Source organism: Bison bison, unplaced genomic scaffold, assembly GCF_000754665.1.
Source record: "Bison bison bison isolate TAMUID 2011002044 unplaced genomic scaffold, Bison_UMD1.0 scf7180017864466, whole genome shotgun sequence".
NCBI classification, from domain to species: domain Eukaryota; kingdom Metazoa; phylum Chordata; class Mammalia; order Artiodactyla; family Bovidae; genus Bison; species Bison bison.
The window spans coordinates 2,177,295-2,195,745 of NW_011495027.1; the positions used below are offsets into that span (position 1 = coordinate 2,177,295).

At 36.9% G+C, this 18,451-nt stretch overlaps 2 protein-coding genes across 2 annotated transcripts in view; one reads left to right on the forward strand and one right to left on the reverse strand.

Annotated features, from left to right (window-relative positions):
- Positions 1-12,532, forward strand: part of SPATA1 (spermatogenesis associated 1) — a 53,729-nt gene extending 41,197 nt beyond the window's left edge. Inside the window, 4 exon segments of the mRNA XM_010860303.1 lie at positions 6,722-6,900; positions 10,021-10,119; positions 12,445-12,503; positions 12,505-12,532. Coding sequence (XP_010858605.1) covers positions 6,722-6,900; positions 10,021-10,119; positions 12,445-12,503; positions 12,505-12,532 — 365 coding nt within the window.
- A 2,575-nt stretch (positions 12,533-15,107) lies between these two features.
- CTBS (chitobiase, di-N-acetyl-) overlaps positions 15,108-18,451 on the reverse strand; it is a 14,278-nt gene continuing 10,934 nt past the window's right edge. The window contains exon 7 of the mRNA XM_010860304.1: positions 15,108-15,780. Within this exon, the coding sequence (XP_010858606.1) occupies positions 15,589-15,780 (192 nt within the window). The 3' untranslated portion in view covers positions 15,108-15,588. The remainder of the gene's footprint in view (positions 15,781-18,451) is intronic.

Sequence of the window (18,451 nt, forward strand, 5' to 3'; positions counted from 1 at the left end):
AGCCTTTGACTATGTGGATCACAACAAACTGTGGAAAATTCTTAAAGAGATGGGAATACCACCTGACCTGCCTCCTGAAAAATCTGTGTGCAGGTCAAGAAGCAACAGTTAGAACTGTACATGGAACAATGGACTGGTTCCAGATTGGGAAAAGAGTAAGTCAAGGCTGTATATTGACACCCTGCTAATTTAACTTACACGCAGAGTATATCATGCAAAATGCCGGGCTGGATGAAGCACAAGCTGGAATCAAGATTACAGGGAGAAATATCAATAATATTATATATGCAGATGATACCACCCTTATGGCAAAAAGCAAAGAGGGATAAATAGCCTCTTGATGAAAGTGAAAGAGGAGAGTGAAAAAACTGGCTTAAAACTCAACATTCGGAAAACTAAGATCATGGCATCCAGTCCCATCACTTCATGGCAAATAGATGGGGAAACAATGGAAACAGTGACAGACTATTTTGGGGGGCTCCAAAATCACTGCAGATGATGACTGCGACCATGAAATTAAAAGACATTTGCTCCTTGAAAGAAAACCTATGTCCAACCTAGACAGCATATTAAAAAGCAGAGACATTACTTTGTCAACAAAAGTCCATCTAGGCAAAGCTATGGTTTTTTCAGTAGTCATGTATGGATGTGAGAGTTGGACTGTAAAGAAAGCTGAGCACCGAAGAATCGATGTTTTTGAACTATGGTGTTGGAGAAGATTCTTGGGAGTCCCTTGGACTGCAAGGAGATCAAACCAGTCAATGCTAAAGGAAGTCAATCCTGAACATTCATTGGAAGGACTGATGCTAAAGCTGAAGCTCCAATACTTTGGCCACCTGATGGGAAGAACTGACTCATTGGAAAAGACCCTGATGCTGGGAAAGATTGAAGGCAAGAGGAGAAGGGGACAACAGAGGATGAGATAGTTGGATGGCATCACTGATTCGATGGACATGAGTTTGAACAAGCTCCAGGAGTCAGTGATGGACAGGGAAGCTTGGCATGCTGCAGTCCATGGGGTGGCAAACATTCGGACATGACTGAGTGACTGAACTGAACTGAAAGGCAGTTAATTCCATATATACCTTTTACCCTTTCTATCTTCTAATACAACCCAAAATGTAAGCCTCTTGAATTATTTAACATCTCTCAAATCATTATCCTATGCTTCCTCCACCCTTTCTCATTTTTTTCATTTCTATAAGTTCTAACAAATCTGTTTCTAATTATTGCAAGGAAACTATTTTTCTTACCTCATTTCTCTCATTCATTCACCCATTCATTCAATTTAGCAAAGCAAACAGACACACATACCAAAAAAACTGAGCATCTAGGGGAGACTAAGGGACTCAAAGAAGGCTTCAAGAGTGGTATCTAAGCTGAGATTGAATGATTAGTAGGAAATAACCAGGAACTCTGAAGAAAGGAGTAGAAGGAGAAGATAAGATTTAGATGGCAGAGGGAAAAGACTGAAGGCATGGAGCCAAGAGGAGGCACACTTCAGATTCTAGTATGGTGGGTGGTGGTTTAGCCGCTAAGTCATGTCTGACTCTTGTGATCTCATAAACTGTAGCCTGGCAGGCTCCGCTGTCCATGGGATTGTTCCAGCAAGAATACTGGAGTGGATTGCCATTTCCTTCTCCAGGGGATCTTCCCAACCCAGGGATCAAATGGCAAATTCTTTAATGACTGAGCCACCAGGGAAGCTCAGATTCCAGTACATCTACCACTTTTCCTGGAAGCCTTTCTTGATCTCTTCCATTTGATTTAGGTGTTTTTCATCTGTACTCCCATGCGTAGAATCTGTAATTCCTTTATCATAGTAGTTATCAGGATGTATCACTACTGCTTAACTTGATCATCATACCTCCACTGGACCATAAACACTTTGAGGGCAGGGACAAGATTATGTTGGCTTATTACTATCTCCCCAGCCCCTAGAACAGTGACTAAGCTCAGTAGGCACTTAATAAACACTTATTTAATACATGACTGTTAAAATTAATAAATGTCAGCTTTTAAAAATAATTGAATTTTTAATGCTGTTGCACTGTTGGTGGGAATATAGATCGATACAGCCACTGTGGAAGATGGTATGGAGATTCCTTTAAAAACTAGGAATAAAACCACCATATGACCTAGCAATCCCACTCCTAGGCATATGCCCTGAGGAAATGCGGGTTGAAAAAGACACATGTATCCCATTGTTCACTGCAGCACTATTTACAATAGCCAGAACACTGAAGCAACCTTGATGCCCATCAACAGATGAATGGATAAAGAAGTTGTGGTAATATACACAATGGAATATTACTCGGCCATAAAAAGGAACACATTTGAGTCAGTTCTGACGAGGTAGATGAACCTAGCACCTATTATACAGAGTGAAATGTGTTAGAAAGAGAAAGATAAATATTATATTCTAGTGCACACATATGGAATCTACAAAAAAGGTTCTGAAGAATTTATTTACAGGGCAGCAATGGAGAAACAGACATAGAGAATAGACTTATGGACATGCAGAGAGGGGAGAAGAGGGTGAGATGTATGGAAAGAGTAACATGGAAACTTATATTACCATATGTAAAATAAATAGCCAACAGGAATTTGGGATATGGCTCTCAGTGAGTGATCACACCATCATGGTTATCTGGGTCATTAAGATCTTTTTTGTATAGTTCTTCTGTGTATTCTTGCCACCTCTTCTTAATATCTTCTGCTTCCATTAGGTCCATATTGTTTCTGTCCCTTATTGTGCCCATCTTTGCATGAAATGTTCCCTTGGTGTCTCTAATTTTCTTGAAGAGATCTCTAGTCTTTCCCATTCTATTGTTTTCTTCTATTTCTTTGCATTGATTAACTTAGGAAGGCTTTCTTATCTCTCCTTGCTATTCTTTGGAACTCTGCATTCAGATGGATATATTGTTCCTTTTCTCCTTTGCCTATCCCTTCTCTTCTTAGCTATTTCTAAGACCTCCTCAGACAACCATTTTGCCTTTCTTTTTCTTGGGAATGGTTTTAATCACTGCCTCCTGTACAGTGATAGTTCTTCAGGTGCTTTGTGTATCAGATCTAATCCCTTGAATCTCTCAGTTTACAGCAAAATTATTGCTCTAGTACTAGATCTGACTGAAGGTTACAGACAATGTCAGGAGGTACTTCTGAATGTTTTACCTCATAATATTAAAGTGTTACCCCAGAAGAGGTGGCAATGATTTGGCCATGTTATAGTGAAAAAAGAGCAATTTTATCAGACAGATTTGAGCAATGAATTAGAAATCATAGGACCAGGACCTGATACCAGAATAATCATTTACTTACACAAGTTATTTCTCCTCTTTGGGCCTCACTCTATTTATAAAATGAGAATTATCACTTACTTTCTATTTCAACAGGAATGTTTCAAGATAAAATGTATCTATCAGCCATCAAATATTTGATTGAACCTACTATGCACCTCAGTTCTCAGCATTGTTTTAAATACTGAGGTTACAGCAGTAAACAAGACAAACATGACCCTGCCCTCAAGGGGTTGCCTCTAATTGGAGGATACAGACAATAAACAAATAGCTGGTGGTCTCATCAGCTACTGATGAGAGCTAAAAAGTAAATTAAAAGAGTAAAGTAAAGAGTGGTGGAGCAGGAGAGATGGTTTAGCTAGACTTTTCAAGGAAGGCTTCTTTGAGGAGATATCATTAAGGTTTGATTAATAAAATGATAAACATGTGAAGGAGCTTCCCTGATGGCTCAGTGGTAAAGAATCCACCCGCCAATGCAGGAGACACAGGTTCGATTCTTGGGTTGGGAAGATCTCCTGGAGAAGAAAATGGCAACCCAACCCCCTCCAGTATTCTTGCCCGGGAAATCCCATGGACAGAGGAGCATGGTGGCCTATGGTCCATGGGATGGCAAAAAGAGTTGGACATGACTTGGCAGCTAAACAACAACAAGCATGTAAAAAGATAGGGGGAAAAGAGTCCAAACAGGAGGAACACTAAAAGTCAAGATATAGAGATAGAAATAAGCTTTCAGAATTAAGGACCTGAACCAAGACCAGTGTGGCTGAAGTGTGATCAGTAAGAAAGAATGTAGAGGGAGAAAATCAAAAGGTCAGCAAGGAACAGATAGGCCAGTTCCAGAAGTTGGGTTTTGTTACAAGTAATATGGGAAGACATCAGAGGATTTTTAACCTTTGGATTTAGGTGATTTAAAGTATTTTAAAGATGTTTTCAGAGAAGGCAATTGCAACCTACTCCAGTGCTCTTGCCTGGAAAATCCCACGGAAGGAGGAGCCTGGAAGGCTGCAGTCCATGGGGTCGCTAAGAGTCGGGCATGACTGAGCGACTTTACTTTCACTTTTCACTTTCATGCATTGGAGAAGGAAATGGCAACCCACTCCAGTATTCTTGCCTGGAGAATCCCAGGGACAGAAAAGCCTGCTGGGCTGCCGTCTATGGGGTCGCACAGAGTTGGACACGACTGAAGCGACTTAGCAGCAGCAGCAGCAAAGATGTTTTAGAAAGATGGAATAGCCTGTAGAGGGGCAAGAATGGAAGCAGAGAGGCCATTAGAAAGATAATACATCTTTCAAAAGATGATAGCGGATTGCCTAGGAATGCAGCACTGAAGAGGGGAGAATGTGGGAGATGCACAAAGGATTTTGGGAGTGGTACCAGTAGAACTTGCTGTGGGGTTAGATATAGGGCTGAGATAAATTGTTAAAATCTTGAGTTAAAGCTCCATGTAGTTTTTTATTTTTAATTAAATCACCTTATAATATAGAATTTTAAGGTGTTTTCATGATAATCTTAAAAAAGGAAATATAAACATATTCTGGTATACTAGCATGCAGTTTGTGTTCCAATTAAGTTTATATTTTGAATCTCATTAGTGTCAAAACAATTCCTTAAACTGACAGAGTTTAATTTCTAATTTTCTCAACCAGAAGTCATGTTTAAGAAATTCTGCCCTACATAGGCAAAAAACTCTCTGACACACACCACAGCAGGATCCTCTATGACCCACCTCCCAGAATATTGGAAATAAAAGCAAAAATAAACAAATGGGACTTAATTAAACTTAAAAGCTTCTGCACATCAAAGGAAACTATTAGCAAGGTGAAAAGACAGCCTTCAGAATGGGAGAGAATAATAGCAAATGAAGCAACTGACAAACAACTAATCTCAAAAATATACAAGCAACTCCTACAGCTCAACTCCAGAAAAATAAATGACCCAATCAAAAAATGGGCCAAAGAACTAAATAGACATTTCTCCAAAGAAGACATACAGATGGCTAACAAATACATGAAAAGATGCTCAACATCACTCATTATCAGAGAAATGCAAATCAAAACCACTATGAGGTACCATTTCACACCGGTCAGAATGGCGGCGATCCAAAAGTCTACAAGTAATAAATGCTGGAGAGGGTGTGGAGAAAAGGGAACCTTCTTACACTGTTGGTGGGAATGCAAACTAGTACAGCCACTATGGAGAACAGTGTGGAGATTCCTTAAAAAACTGGAAATAGAACTGCCTTATGATCCAGCAATTCCACTGCTGGGCATACACACTGAGGAAACCAGAAGGGAAAGAGACACATGTACCCCAGTGTTCATCGCAGCACTGTTTATAATAGCCAGGACATGGAAGCAACCTAGATGTCCATCATCAGATGAATGGATAAGAAAGCTGTGGTACATATACACAATGGAGTATTACTCAGCCATTAAAAAGAATACATTTGAATCAGTTCTAATGAGGTGGATGAAACTGGAGCCTATTATACAGAGTGAAGTAAGCCAGAAAGAAAAACACCAATACAGTATACTAACGCATATATATGGAGTTTAGAAAGATGGTAACAATAACTCTGCGTATGAGACAGCAAAAGAGACACTGATGTATAGAACAGTCTTATGGACTCTGTGGGAGAGGGAGAGGGTGGGAAGATTTGGTAGAATGGCATTGAAACATGTATAATATCATGTATGAAACGGGTTGCCAGTCCAGGTTCGATGCATGATACTGGATGCTTGGGGCTAATGCACTGGGATGACCCAGAGGGATGGTATGGGGAGGGAGGAGGGAGGAGGGTTCAGGATGGGGAACACATGTATACCTGTGGTGGATTCATTTTGATATTTGGCAAAACTAATACAATTTTGTAAAGTTTAAAAATAAAATAAAATTAAAAAAAAAATTAAAAAAAGAATAGCAAAAAAAAAAAAAAGAAAGAAATTCTGCCCTACAGCAGTTTGGGGATATATTGGGAATAATTTTGATAAATGATGAATTAGAATCAACTGATTTCATAAAACAAGTCATTTTCGGGCTGAAAAATAAGGAAAATCTGAAAATATATATTTTGCCTTTTTGTTTTATATTTTTAATTATATAAATACTGAATTCAAATCAGATTATGGATAAAAGTAATCAAAATAAAAGTATACATATTTTGTTATAGGTAGTATTTTGAAGAAAGATTTTCTAAAAAAGTACAAGCATGAAGAACTTGATTTTGGTCCCTGGATTTAAGAGTATTTTACTATATATGTAGGCCTTTTAATTCAATAAACATTTTTCTCTTAATTCTAATTTCCTCAGCATATGAGAGAGGGATGATTTGAATTAACTCCAGGGTCCTTTCCAGATTGAAAAGTTTAATCAAACTATAGCATTTGCGTTTTTTTGTTGTTGTTGTTGTTTTTTTTTTTAAGCCTGTGGTGGTTGGAAAAAAAAGTGCTTTGAAACAAAGAAAGTTACAGCATCATTGGAGGAAGTTTTAACAAAACTTCGAGAAGATGTGGAACTTCACTATAAAAAATTGCTCATGCAACTTAAAGCCAGGGAGATCAAGATGAGACCAAAGAATCTTGCAAACATCACAGACTCTAAGGTACTATTAAATATGTTCACATTCTGTTGAGTGTGCCTGCTAAGTCACTTCAGTCATGCCTGACTCTTTGCAAAACCCTATGGACTGTAACCTGCCAGGCTCCTCTGTCCGTGGGGATTCTCTAGGCAAGAATACTGGAGTGGATGGCCATTCCCTTCTTCTGGGGGTCTTCCCACCCAGGGATCGAACCCAGGTCTCCTGCATTTCAGGAAGATTCTCTACTGTCTGAGCCTCCAGGAAAGCCCCTGTGCTGTATATTACATCCCTAGAACTTGTAGATCTTATATCTACAAGTTTGTAACTTTTGACCACTGTTACCCATTTCTCCCAACCTGCACCTCCTGCTTCCACCAACCACCCATCTACTCTGTTTCTATGAGTAAAAGTTTACCATTTTAGGTCAATTTAATATAAAATCCAAATAGTTTTAAATAAAGTTTTCTCCATATTAGCTGATATTTTTTTTAAGCATCACTGAAACTTTTTATCTTGCTGTTTTCTCAAGTTGAATATATGATAATGTCCTTTTCATGAAAGCAGCTTAAATTCTTTCTTTCCAGACAGTTACACCTCACAAAGAATAGCAAGGAGAGATAAGAAAGCCTTCCTCAGTGATCAGTGCAAAGAAACAAGAGGAAAACAATAGAATGGGAAAGACTAGGGATCTCTTCAAGAAAATTAGAGATACCAAGGGAACAATTCATGCAAAGATGGGTACATTAAAGGACAGAAATAGTATGGACCCAACAGAAGCAGAATATATTAAGAAGAGGTGGCAAGAATACACAGAAGAACTATACAAAAAAGATCTTAATGACCAAGATAATCACGATGGTGTGATCATTCACCTAGAGCCAGACATCCTGGAGTGAGAACTCAAGTGGGCCTTAAGAAGCATCACTACAAACAAAGCTAGTGGAGGAGGTGATGGAATTCCAGCTGAGCTATTTCAAATCCTAAAAGATGATGCTGTAAAAGTGCTGCACTCAATATGCCAGCAAATTTGGAAAACTCAGCAGTTACCACAGGACTGGAAAAGGTCAGTTTTCATTCCAATCCCAAAAAAAGGCAATGCCAAAGAATGCTCAAACTACTGTACAATTGCACTCATCTCACACACTAGCAAAGTAATGGTCAAAATTCTCCAAGCTAGGCTTCAACAGTATGTGAACTGAGAATTTCCAGAAAATCCAGTTTGAAAATCCAGTTCAAGCTGGATTTAGAAAAGGCAGAGGAACCAGAGATCAAATTGCCAACACCCACTGGATCAGAGAAAAAGCAAGAAAGTTCCAGAAAAACATCTACTTCTGCTTTATTGACTATGGCAAAGCCTTTGACTGTGGATCACAACAAAGTGGAAATTTCTTAAAGAGAAGGGAATACCAGACCACCTTACCTGCCTCCTGAGAAATCTGTATGCAGGTCAAGAAGCAAGTTAGAACCAAAGCACTGGTTCCAAATTGGGAAAGGGGTACGTCAAGGCTGTATATGGTCACCCCGCTTATTTAACTTATATGCAGATGACATGCAAAATGCCGGGCTGGATGAAGCACAAGCTGGAATCAAGATTGCTGGGAGAAATATCAATAACCTCAGATATGCAGATGATACCTCCCTTATGGCAGAAAGCAAAGAGGAACTAAAGAGCCTTTTGATAAAGGTGAAAAAGGAGAGTGAAAACGCTGGCTTAAAACTCAACATTCAGAAAACTAAGTTCATGGCATCTAGTCCCATCACTTCATGGCAAATAGATGGGGAAACAATGGAAACAGTGACAGCCTTTATTTTCTTGGGCTCCAAAATCACTGCAGACTGTGACTGCAGCCATGAAATTAAAAAACACGTACTCCTTGGAAGAAAAGCTATGACAAACGTATAGAGCATATTTAAAAGCAGAGACATTACTTTGCCAACAAAGGTCTGTATAATCAGAGATACGGTTTTCCTCTCGTAGCTCAGTTGGCAAAGAATCTACTTGCAACCCAGGAGACCTGGGTTTGATTCCTGTGTCAGAAAGATCCCCTGGGGAAGGAAATGGCAACTCACTCCAGTATTCTTGCCTGGAGAATCCCATGGACAGAGGAGCCTGGCAGGCGACATTCCATGGGGTTGCAAGATTTGGACATGACTTAGTGACTAAACCATCTCATGGTTTTTCCAGTAGTCATGTATGGATGTGAGAGTTGGACCATGGAGAAGGCTGAGCGCTGAAGAATTGATGTTTCTGAACTGTCATGTTGGTGAAGATTCTTGAGAGTCCCTTGGACTGAAAGGAGATCAAACCAGTCCATCCTAAAGGAAATCAATCCTGAATATTCATTGGTAGGACCGATGATGAAGCTGAAGCTCCAATGCTATGGCCACCTGATGGGAAGAACCAACTCATTGGAAAAGACCCTTATACTGGGAAAGATTGACAGCAGGAGAAGGGGACGACAAGGACTAGATGGTTGAATGGCATCACCGACTTAACGGACATGAGTTTGAGCAAGCTCCAGGAGATGGTGAAGGACAGGGAAGCCTGGCATGCTACAGCCCATGGGGTCATAAAGAATCAGACACAACTAACAACTGAACAATGAACAATAGCAACTCACAAACTTTGCTGAACAAAAGTAACCAAAAGGTTACTTAAGTAATCTTTACTTAACTAAAATAGGTTTTTTCATATTAACAGATTTTCTTATAAAATAAAATATTTCATTATTAAATATTTTAATGTGATTCTATTATGATTCCACTGATAAACCATTATGCCAATTTCTGAAGTCATGCTAAGTATCTTAAACCTAGTATATTAATCTTATAGTAATAGTTGTTGGATTCTATGGTGCTAATTTAATGGTAAATTTTACAAATACCTATTTATTTTTATAATACATTAAAATGGTAGTAGAACATAAAGGAAAGTGGTCCCTAAAGCATAAGAAATTAACAACTCAATAATTTAAACAACTCAATAATTTACTGCAAAGCAACAAGCTTATTTTATGGAATAGGTTATTTTCATGATATGCTCTTTTGATATTTGATCTTTTTGTTGTTCATATTGACAAAGAATTAAAAATTTAAAAGGCAGATGTTATACTAAACAAAGACATCTTTATATGTCCCATACAGAATTACCTTATCATCCAGATCACTGAAGTACAACATGCTATTGATCAACTTAAGAGAAAACTGGATACTGACAAAATGAAACTCATAATAGAAATTAAGGTACTTTGAATTTCCCCTAATAAGATTATAACATTTATCTTGAAATAAACTACTTTGGTGTTTTAACTTTGCTTGTTAATAGTGTAAAGGCAGTAAGGATTGTCTTAAAATTGTTACCTTAACAAAAAAGCATGAGTGAAAAAAGTACAAGAATAATAATGAAATCCTGTGAAAAGATTCCTAACAAGGCCAAAGCAAAACTTAGTAAAATTTCACTAAGAAATAAAGTAAAAGAACCTTGTGAATCAGTATCCCATCCATTCATCATATGCTCAGTCCTGTCCGACTGTTTGTGATCCCATGGACTGTAACTCGCCACGCTCCTCTGTCCATGGGATTTTCCAGGCAAGGATACTGGAGTGGGTTGCCATTTCCTTCTCCAGCAGATCTTCATGACCCAGGGATCAGACCCATGTCTCCTGTCAGAACCAGGAGACATTGCAGGCAGATTCTTTACCTCTTGAGCCATCAGGGAAGCTCATGAATCAGTACAGAGTTTCCATAAAATATTTTTAAAGAAGTAATTTTCATACATTAGCATCATTCATACCTAAGTCGGACAAACCACTGAACTCTCTGAGCTCCCATTTAATTTTAATATTTTCTCCTCTCTTGGGTAATTATCTCATTTACTCTGGTTGTTTTCATATATATATATATATGCAATGTTATATGAGTGCTCTCTTTATCAGAAGTAGCTTTATGACAGAGAATAATGACCCCTGTCGAGAATTAGCACTGTCCAATACAACTTTCTGTGGTGGTGGAAATGTTTAAGACCTGCACTGTCTGATAAGGTAGCCACTAGCCACATAAGGATGTTGAACACTTGATATATAGATTGTTGTGTGACTGAGGAATTGAATTTTAGATTTAATTTTAGTTACTTTCAGGTTAAATAGTTACATGTGGCAAGTGGCTACTCTATTGGACAGCACTGTTCTAGATTCTTTTCACTAGCAGCATTCTCCAGACTAAACTCTGGCTCAGCACTGAGAAGCTTAAAACTACAGGAAAGGAAAAAGGTAAAGGACAATTTTAAATAACAAAAAAAAAACAAGTTATTTGACATTTTTATACAGTATACACTCAAAAAAAAATAGTACATTCAGTGAATGAAAACTCCTGTGTATTCAGAAAAAGGAGAGAAATCAAGCGTAAAACTTGTCCACTTAAGGATAGTTGAATGGGTAGAAGACCCACCAAGGCCTTCAATTACAACTTCCTCATGCCCTTTTCTTCTGGAAAGCATACACATTAGTTCTTACCATTTTTTGTATATTTTAGCCTTATAAATATTACATGTAAATGGTTTGAACCCAAATTAGAATTATAGTGAAAAAACAGGAAAGACATGTAAAAAAGAGAACCATGTTTTCAGCTTACAGGCTGCAGGTGAAAAAAATCCTACATTAACCATAGGACCTAACTGTCACATAGAAGACATTATAAGATACATTATAAGAATTTATGTATCTACACATAAGATACAGATCTAAGGAGCAGAAAACCTATTTTGACTGTTGCAATCATATTCAAATAATATAACACAATCTGCTTCTCAAAGTTCAATGTTGTATCACCTGGAGATCCTGTTAAAACTAGCAGGATCTGATTCAATAGATCTCTGGGGGAAGCCTGAAAATCTTCAGCACTAACAGACTCCCAGGTGATGCTGATGCTGCTGGTCCACAGACAATACTCAGAATGGCAAGTTCTGGTAGCAGATGGTCTAAGTTTGAATTCTGGCTGTGCCACTTTCTGGTTTTATACCTTAGCAATTTACTTAACTCTAGGCATTTCAGTTTTCTTAGCTGTAAAATGAGGAGGAATAACAGTATCTGCTTCAATTAAATTTCTGGAAGAATCTAGGGGGTTAATGCACTTAAAAGAGTGCTTACCACACTATTATATTTCTTAAGTACTTGCTCGGTTTCTAAGGTCAGGAAATTAAGTTTTTTTGTAATTTCTTTAGGAGTCAGAGGTTTTTTGCTTTTACCATTTTCTTTACACATTGAGAAGATACTGAAATAAATGAAAGATAAAATTCTTTCTCACTCTAGTTTTTTAGAACCATTTATTTTTTATCATGCTTATATACTAATAAGTGAAATTATTTGGTAGCATAACTAGCAGTAGATAAGCATGCTTACTCAAAGGGACTTATGAATGATACATTTACCATAGTAATCCAGTGCAAGCAAAGGGACTGAAGGCAAATGAGAGAAGACATGAAAGCTATTTCAAAAACCCTTATTTATATGACAATTATATAATTTTAGAAAAGATGGAAGTTCATTTTTGAAAGACAATTCTTTTTTATAGATGAGAAAACAAGCAATTTCAGATTTACGCACATTGAAAGCTGAACTGGCACAGAAGAAACTTAATACAACTTTTCAATCTCAATTAGGTATGTTAATTTAAAACTTTAATTGGTCAAAATCCAGTGATTAAGACTCTGCACTTCCATTACAGGGAGTGCAGGTTCAATCTCTGGTATAGGAATTAAGATCCCACATGCATTGTGGTGTGGCCAAAAAAAAAATTTTATTTACTTACTTGAACGTATTTATTTAACCATTGTTCTCCTTGTTTCATATAAATTATAAGTTTTACATCTTTTCACTTTTCTTGTGGCTATTATACAGTGTTTCAGGAAATATAGGTGTAAAAAAGCAAAATGGTAGTTATTTGGCTATTTTTTAAGGTTTCAAATGTATTACATTTTATTTTACAGTACTATATTTTATCATTTTCACTTTTAAGTAGTCTTAAAATATAATACCTAGTATGACTGTAAAATGAAAAATTTTTTAATAAATATGAGTCTTCACTCTGTGTAATAGGCTCCAGTTTCATCCACCTCATTAGAACTGATTCAAATGTATTCTTTTTAATGGTTGAGTAATACTCCATTGTGTATATGTACCACAGCTTTCTTATCCATTCATCTGCTGATGGACATCTAGGTTGCTTCCATGTCCTGGCTATTATAAACAGTGCTGCGATGAACATTGGGGTACACGTGTCTCTTTCAATTCTGGTTTCCTCGGTGTGTATGCCCAGCAGTGGGATTGCTGGGTCGTATGGCAGTTCTATTTCCAGTTTTTTAAGGAATCTCCACACTGTTCTCCATAGTGGCTGTACTAGTTTGCTTTCCCACCAACAGTGTAAGAGGGTTCCCTTTTCTCCACACCCTCTCCAGCATTTATTGCTTGTAGACTTTTGGATCGCAGCCATTCTGACTGGCGTGAAATGGTACCTCATTGTGGCTTTGATTTGCATTTCTCTGATAATGAGTGGTGTTGAGCATCTTTTCATGTATTTGTTAGCCATCTGTATGTCTTCTTTGGAGAAATGTCTATTTAGTTCTTTGGCCTATTTTTTGATTGGGTTGTTTATTTTTCTGGAATTGAGCTGTAGGAGTTGCTTGTATATTTTTGAGATTAGTTGTTTATTAGTTGCTTCATTTGCTGTTATTTTCTCCCATTCTGAAGGCTGTCTTTTCACCTTGCTTATAGTTTCTTTTGTTGTGCAGAAGCTTTTAATTTTAATTATGCAGAGTTAAGTAAGCCAGAAAGAAAAACACCAATACAGTATACTAACGCATATATATGGAATTTAGAAAGATGGTAACGACAACCCTGTATGCAAGACAGCAAAAGAGACACAGATGTATAGAACAGTATTTTGGACTCTGTGGGAGAGGGAGGGGGGGATGATTTGGGAGAATGGCATTAAAACATGTATAATATCATATAACAAATGAATCGCCAGTCCAGGTTCGATACAGGATACAGAAGCTTGGGGCTGGTGCACTGGGATGACCCAGAGGGATGATATGGGGAGGGAGGTGGGAGGGGGGTTCAGGATTGGGAACACGTGTACACCCGTGGCGGATGCATGTTGATGTATGGCAAAACCAATGCAATATTGTAAAGTAAAATAATAATAATTAAATAATTTTAAAAAAAGAAGCCCAAAAAGGAAAAATGAGAAAAACAGCATAAATAAAAAATACACAAAAAGATGACAGATAAGAGTAACAGAAACTTGTAACGATAATAGTAACTTGTAACAGAAAAAATAGAGGTATAATTTCTGTATTTAATGAGAACATACAATTGAATTAAAAATCTATTTGATCTAAAAAAAATAAAAAATAAAAAAATGAGTCTAACTTGCATTCACAGCTATAAGAGATTAGTACTGAGAATTTAAATCTTTTAAATTTATTTTAAAAACACAAAGACAATAGTAATCAGCAAATACTATGGAAAATGATTGGTTTTACTTTGCCATAAATAATCATACAAGTAGGAAATGAATTATTCTCATAACAGAAGACTCAACCATCATTTATCCCAATTTGAAGAGGACAGAATGCACAGGGAAGGCAGGATTTATGTAAATCCAGAGTTTAAGAGTGCAGATTTTTAATCTAAGAATTTATAGGAATTAATATAAATGCAACACAATATTCTAAATTGGCTTGAGAAAGGAAACATAGACCCTTGTACATTTATTTGCACAAAATTTCTCTTTTAGGAAGAAAACAACAGTTAAGAAACTAATATCTTTAGATAATCAAAACACAGATGTAGAAATTGAAAAAATTTAACTATGCAAACAAAACTAACCAGGATATACAGATGTCCATCAGTGAAGGAATATTAATAATTTGGGAGGGTAAATGACAATGAACAGAACTGGGTTCAACATCAAGTTTTTTGTAAACATTTCAGATACAACCTCAAAAAAAATTTAGTTGGTAAATATAATATATATCTAACGTACTAATTCAAAAATTACTATTAAGTTACCTTCTTGTATTTTCTAAGTATTTTGATCTTTTATATTCATTTTTTCCCCCTTTGGAGACTTAAGTGAGTTTCATTCAAGTGACTCCAAGAACATGAGTGTTATAAGAAATCGGGAAGCAGAAAAATTATTTGCATCAATTTGATGAACCTAAAGACACAAAATTGCAGGTTTAAAATTTATTGAAAAAAGTATAAAATAGATTCCCAGACTAAATTTTTAAAAATCTATCCCTAGGCAAACAATTTCCACTTCAAATTATACATATTTATAAATTGTCACTGATTTGTAAGTATATATTTTATCATTTATTATCATTTAAAATTTTAGCATAATAAAATTCTGAAAGCAATTGTTCCCAACTACAGTATTAAACTTCTTACAGGGGAATATTTGACATGGTAAGTTGACTTGCTTCTTACCTTTACCTTTATGTTGTTGTACACAGAAGATATACATAGGTATTTTTCAATTTCAAACAAAGCATTTCTTTGTTCTTTATCTGTTTTTGAGAATACTAATAACTAAAACATATAAGAACATGAAAAAAGGTCTAAATTTTTTCATCTCTTCCAGAAACTAGATAGATTTAAACAGATCATTTTTCTAAATCTTCATAGTTTAACCCAAGATGTTCATCTCTGGTCACAGGTTTGGTTTTAAGGCTTTCCACATTTCTTCAGTTTGCTGTTTTGCTATAGCATCTCCAGAGTAGTCAAGGCAGTTTGCATGCCACATGCCAATGCCGAGTATGCCACGTTTTTGTACATATGATGCCTTTAGAGAAATGCTCTGAGGGTCATCATACCACACTTGATGGAAATGGCCAGCCTGATCCTGTACAAATAAATTAAAATGTAACTTGAAAATAGTCTGCACAATAAGAGGAAAAAGTGTTTCTTAAATCCAATGATTCAAATAGGGTACAATTGAAATAATAAAACTTTCAGGACATGCATAATACAGTCCATCATTCTATATGTGATACTTTCTAGATATCATTGCCTGTAGTACTTTTATAACAATAGAGATTACACAAATGAGCCTCCCAATATATCCTATTTAAAATCCTCCTCATGTCCTAAGATTCCTTCCTTGCTCTGATTTGGTGATTATCAACCAAGATGTGCTGTTCACATCTGAATCACTTGTGAGGACTTTTAAAAACAGATTCCTAGGACCCACACCACATGAAAACTATTGAATCAAAATCTTCCAGGGCTAGTGCTATAACATATATTTGTTTCTTTGTGTTATGTTTTAATGTTCCATTAGGTGATTCTGATATGTAGTCAAGATTAAGGAGGATCACTGCTTTTGCCTTCTAAAACCAACTTATACACGTTTTGTTTTGTTTTTTTGCATTCACTTACAGTTCCTGGGAATGTACCTAGTTAGAAGCTCAACAGGTGTCTTTGTTTATGATGAAACAGTCAGATCAAAAGGTAATGGCAATGGATGAAGAAAATATCTCTTTTTCTAGGTCTTACAGAATTGAGTCTAAGAGCCTGTGGGTCTGGACCCCATGGGTGACGTAGGCACACACCTGATTAAGAACCACAAACTAGAAATTGGTCTTATGCTTACTTTCCTTAAAAGTCCTTTTCCCCACTACCACTTGCCTCTATCTAGCACTAACCGTAGTCTCTTTTAGAAGGTATATAAGCTATGGATAAAGGATAAAAGAAAGAGGAAAGGAGCAGAATTAAGCAAAAGGGTAAAGGAAGGGGGAAAGATAGGAAGTAAAAAATAGAACAATCTGCGATTTAAAATAATTTACTAATTTTTATATACATCTGGGGAACTCTTTAAAGGCAATTCTCAATGAATGTCAGTAATATTTTTATTTATGCTAGCACCATGAGAATTAGAATCATCTCATAAGATGACTGCTTTAAAGGATAGTAGGCACTTGGTAAATGAATAAGCTGTGGATATATAAGTATAGCTGATTCATTACATATAAGTGTAGCAGATTCATTACTATATCTTATATCCTATTATATAAATTGTTTAGAAAAAGGCATACATGCTCTAGTATCAATTGTGATTCGATATTAAAAGACAACTTGCAAACCTTGTCCCTAAATATAGAAAGATTTATTTTGTTAGAGGCAGGGGCAAAGACATATTGCCCCAAAGACATATCCCTTTGAATTTTGTCATCATTCTATTGGGTTGGCCAAAAAGTTCGTTTAGCTTTTTTCCATACTAGCTTACAAAATTAGGATGAAATTTCTTGCCAACCCAATAGTACTTTGAGTCTTTCTGACATACTAAAAATTTCAAATACCTCAAATAGTGAAGGATCAAAGGATGAAAAACTGGATATTTGTAAGTTTGACATATGCCTGGTTAAGGAATATATGCCTCCAAGAATATTGACTGCAACAGGAAGCTGCTATTGCTGAGACAGCTTTAGAAAGCACAATGATTCTCTTCAGTAAAAACAGAAACTTGATTTGGGTTGCTATGGAATTTTACAAAGAATGAAGGAGAACAAATTGGTTATAACTAGATGGCTGTCTGAAGTGCCATGAAATGAATAGTTTTCAAGGTTCATCAAGATGTTTCCTCAGTTCTAAAATCTTAAAGAATATGTCTTATTATGCATTAAGGAAAAAAAAAAGGAATTACAAAAAAAACAGTACATAATAGGGTAAACTATTTATTTTAAAATATGTATTTCCAAACTATATATAATTGGTTAAATAAGCCATTTACCAAACTAATGTCCATGAAAAACTGTTCCCCTGCAAGTTTCTAAGAGTGTTGGGAAACAGGGTTCTATGTCAAACAATTAAATTACTTTATGTACTGTGCTGCTGCTGCTAAGTCGCTTCAGTCATGTCCAACTCTTTGTGACCCCATAGACGGCAGTCCACCAGGCTCCCCCGTCCCTGGGATTCTCTAGGCAAGAACACTGGAGTGGGTTGCCATTTTCCTTCTCCAATGCATGAAAGTGAAAAGTGAAAGTGAAGTCGCTCAGTCGTGTCCGACTTATAGTGACCCCATGGACTATAGCCTCCCAGGCTCCTCCATCCATGGGATTTTCCAGGCAAGAGTATTGGAGTGGGTTGCCATTGCCTTCTCCGTATGTACTATAGTTAGTTCAGTTGCTCAGTCATGTCCGATTCTTTGTGACTCCATGAATTGCAGCACGCCAGGCCTCCCTGTCCAACCCCCGGAGTTCACCCAGACTCAGGTCCATCGAGTCAGTGATGCCATCCAGCTATCTCATCCTCTGTCGGCCCCTTCTCCTCCTGCCCCCAATCCCTCCCAGCATCAGAGTCTTTTCCAATGAGTCAACTCTTCGCCTGAGGTGGCCAAACTACTAGAGTTTCAGATTTAGCATCATTCCTTCCAAAGAAATCCCAGGGCTGATCTCCTTCAGAATGGACTGGTTGGATCTCCTTGCAGTCCAAGGGACTCTCAAGAGTCTTCTCCAACACCACAGTTCAAAAGCATCAATTCTTCGGCGCTCAGCCTTCTTCACAGTCCAACTCTC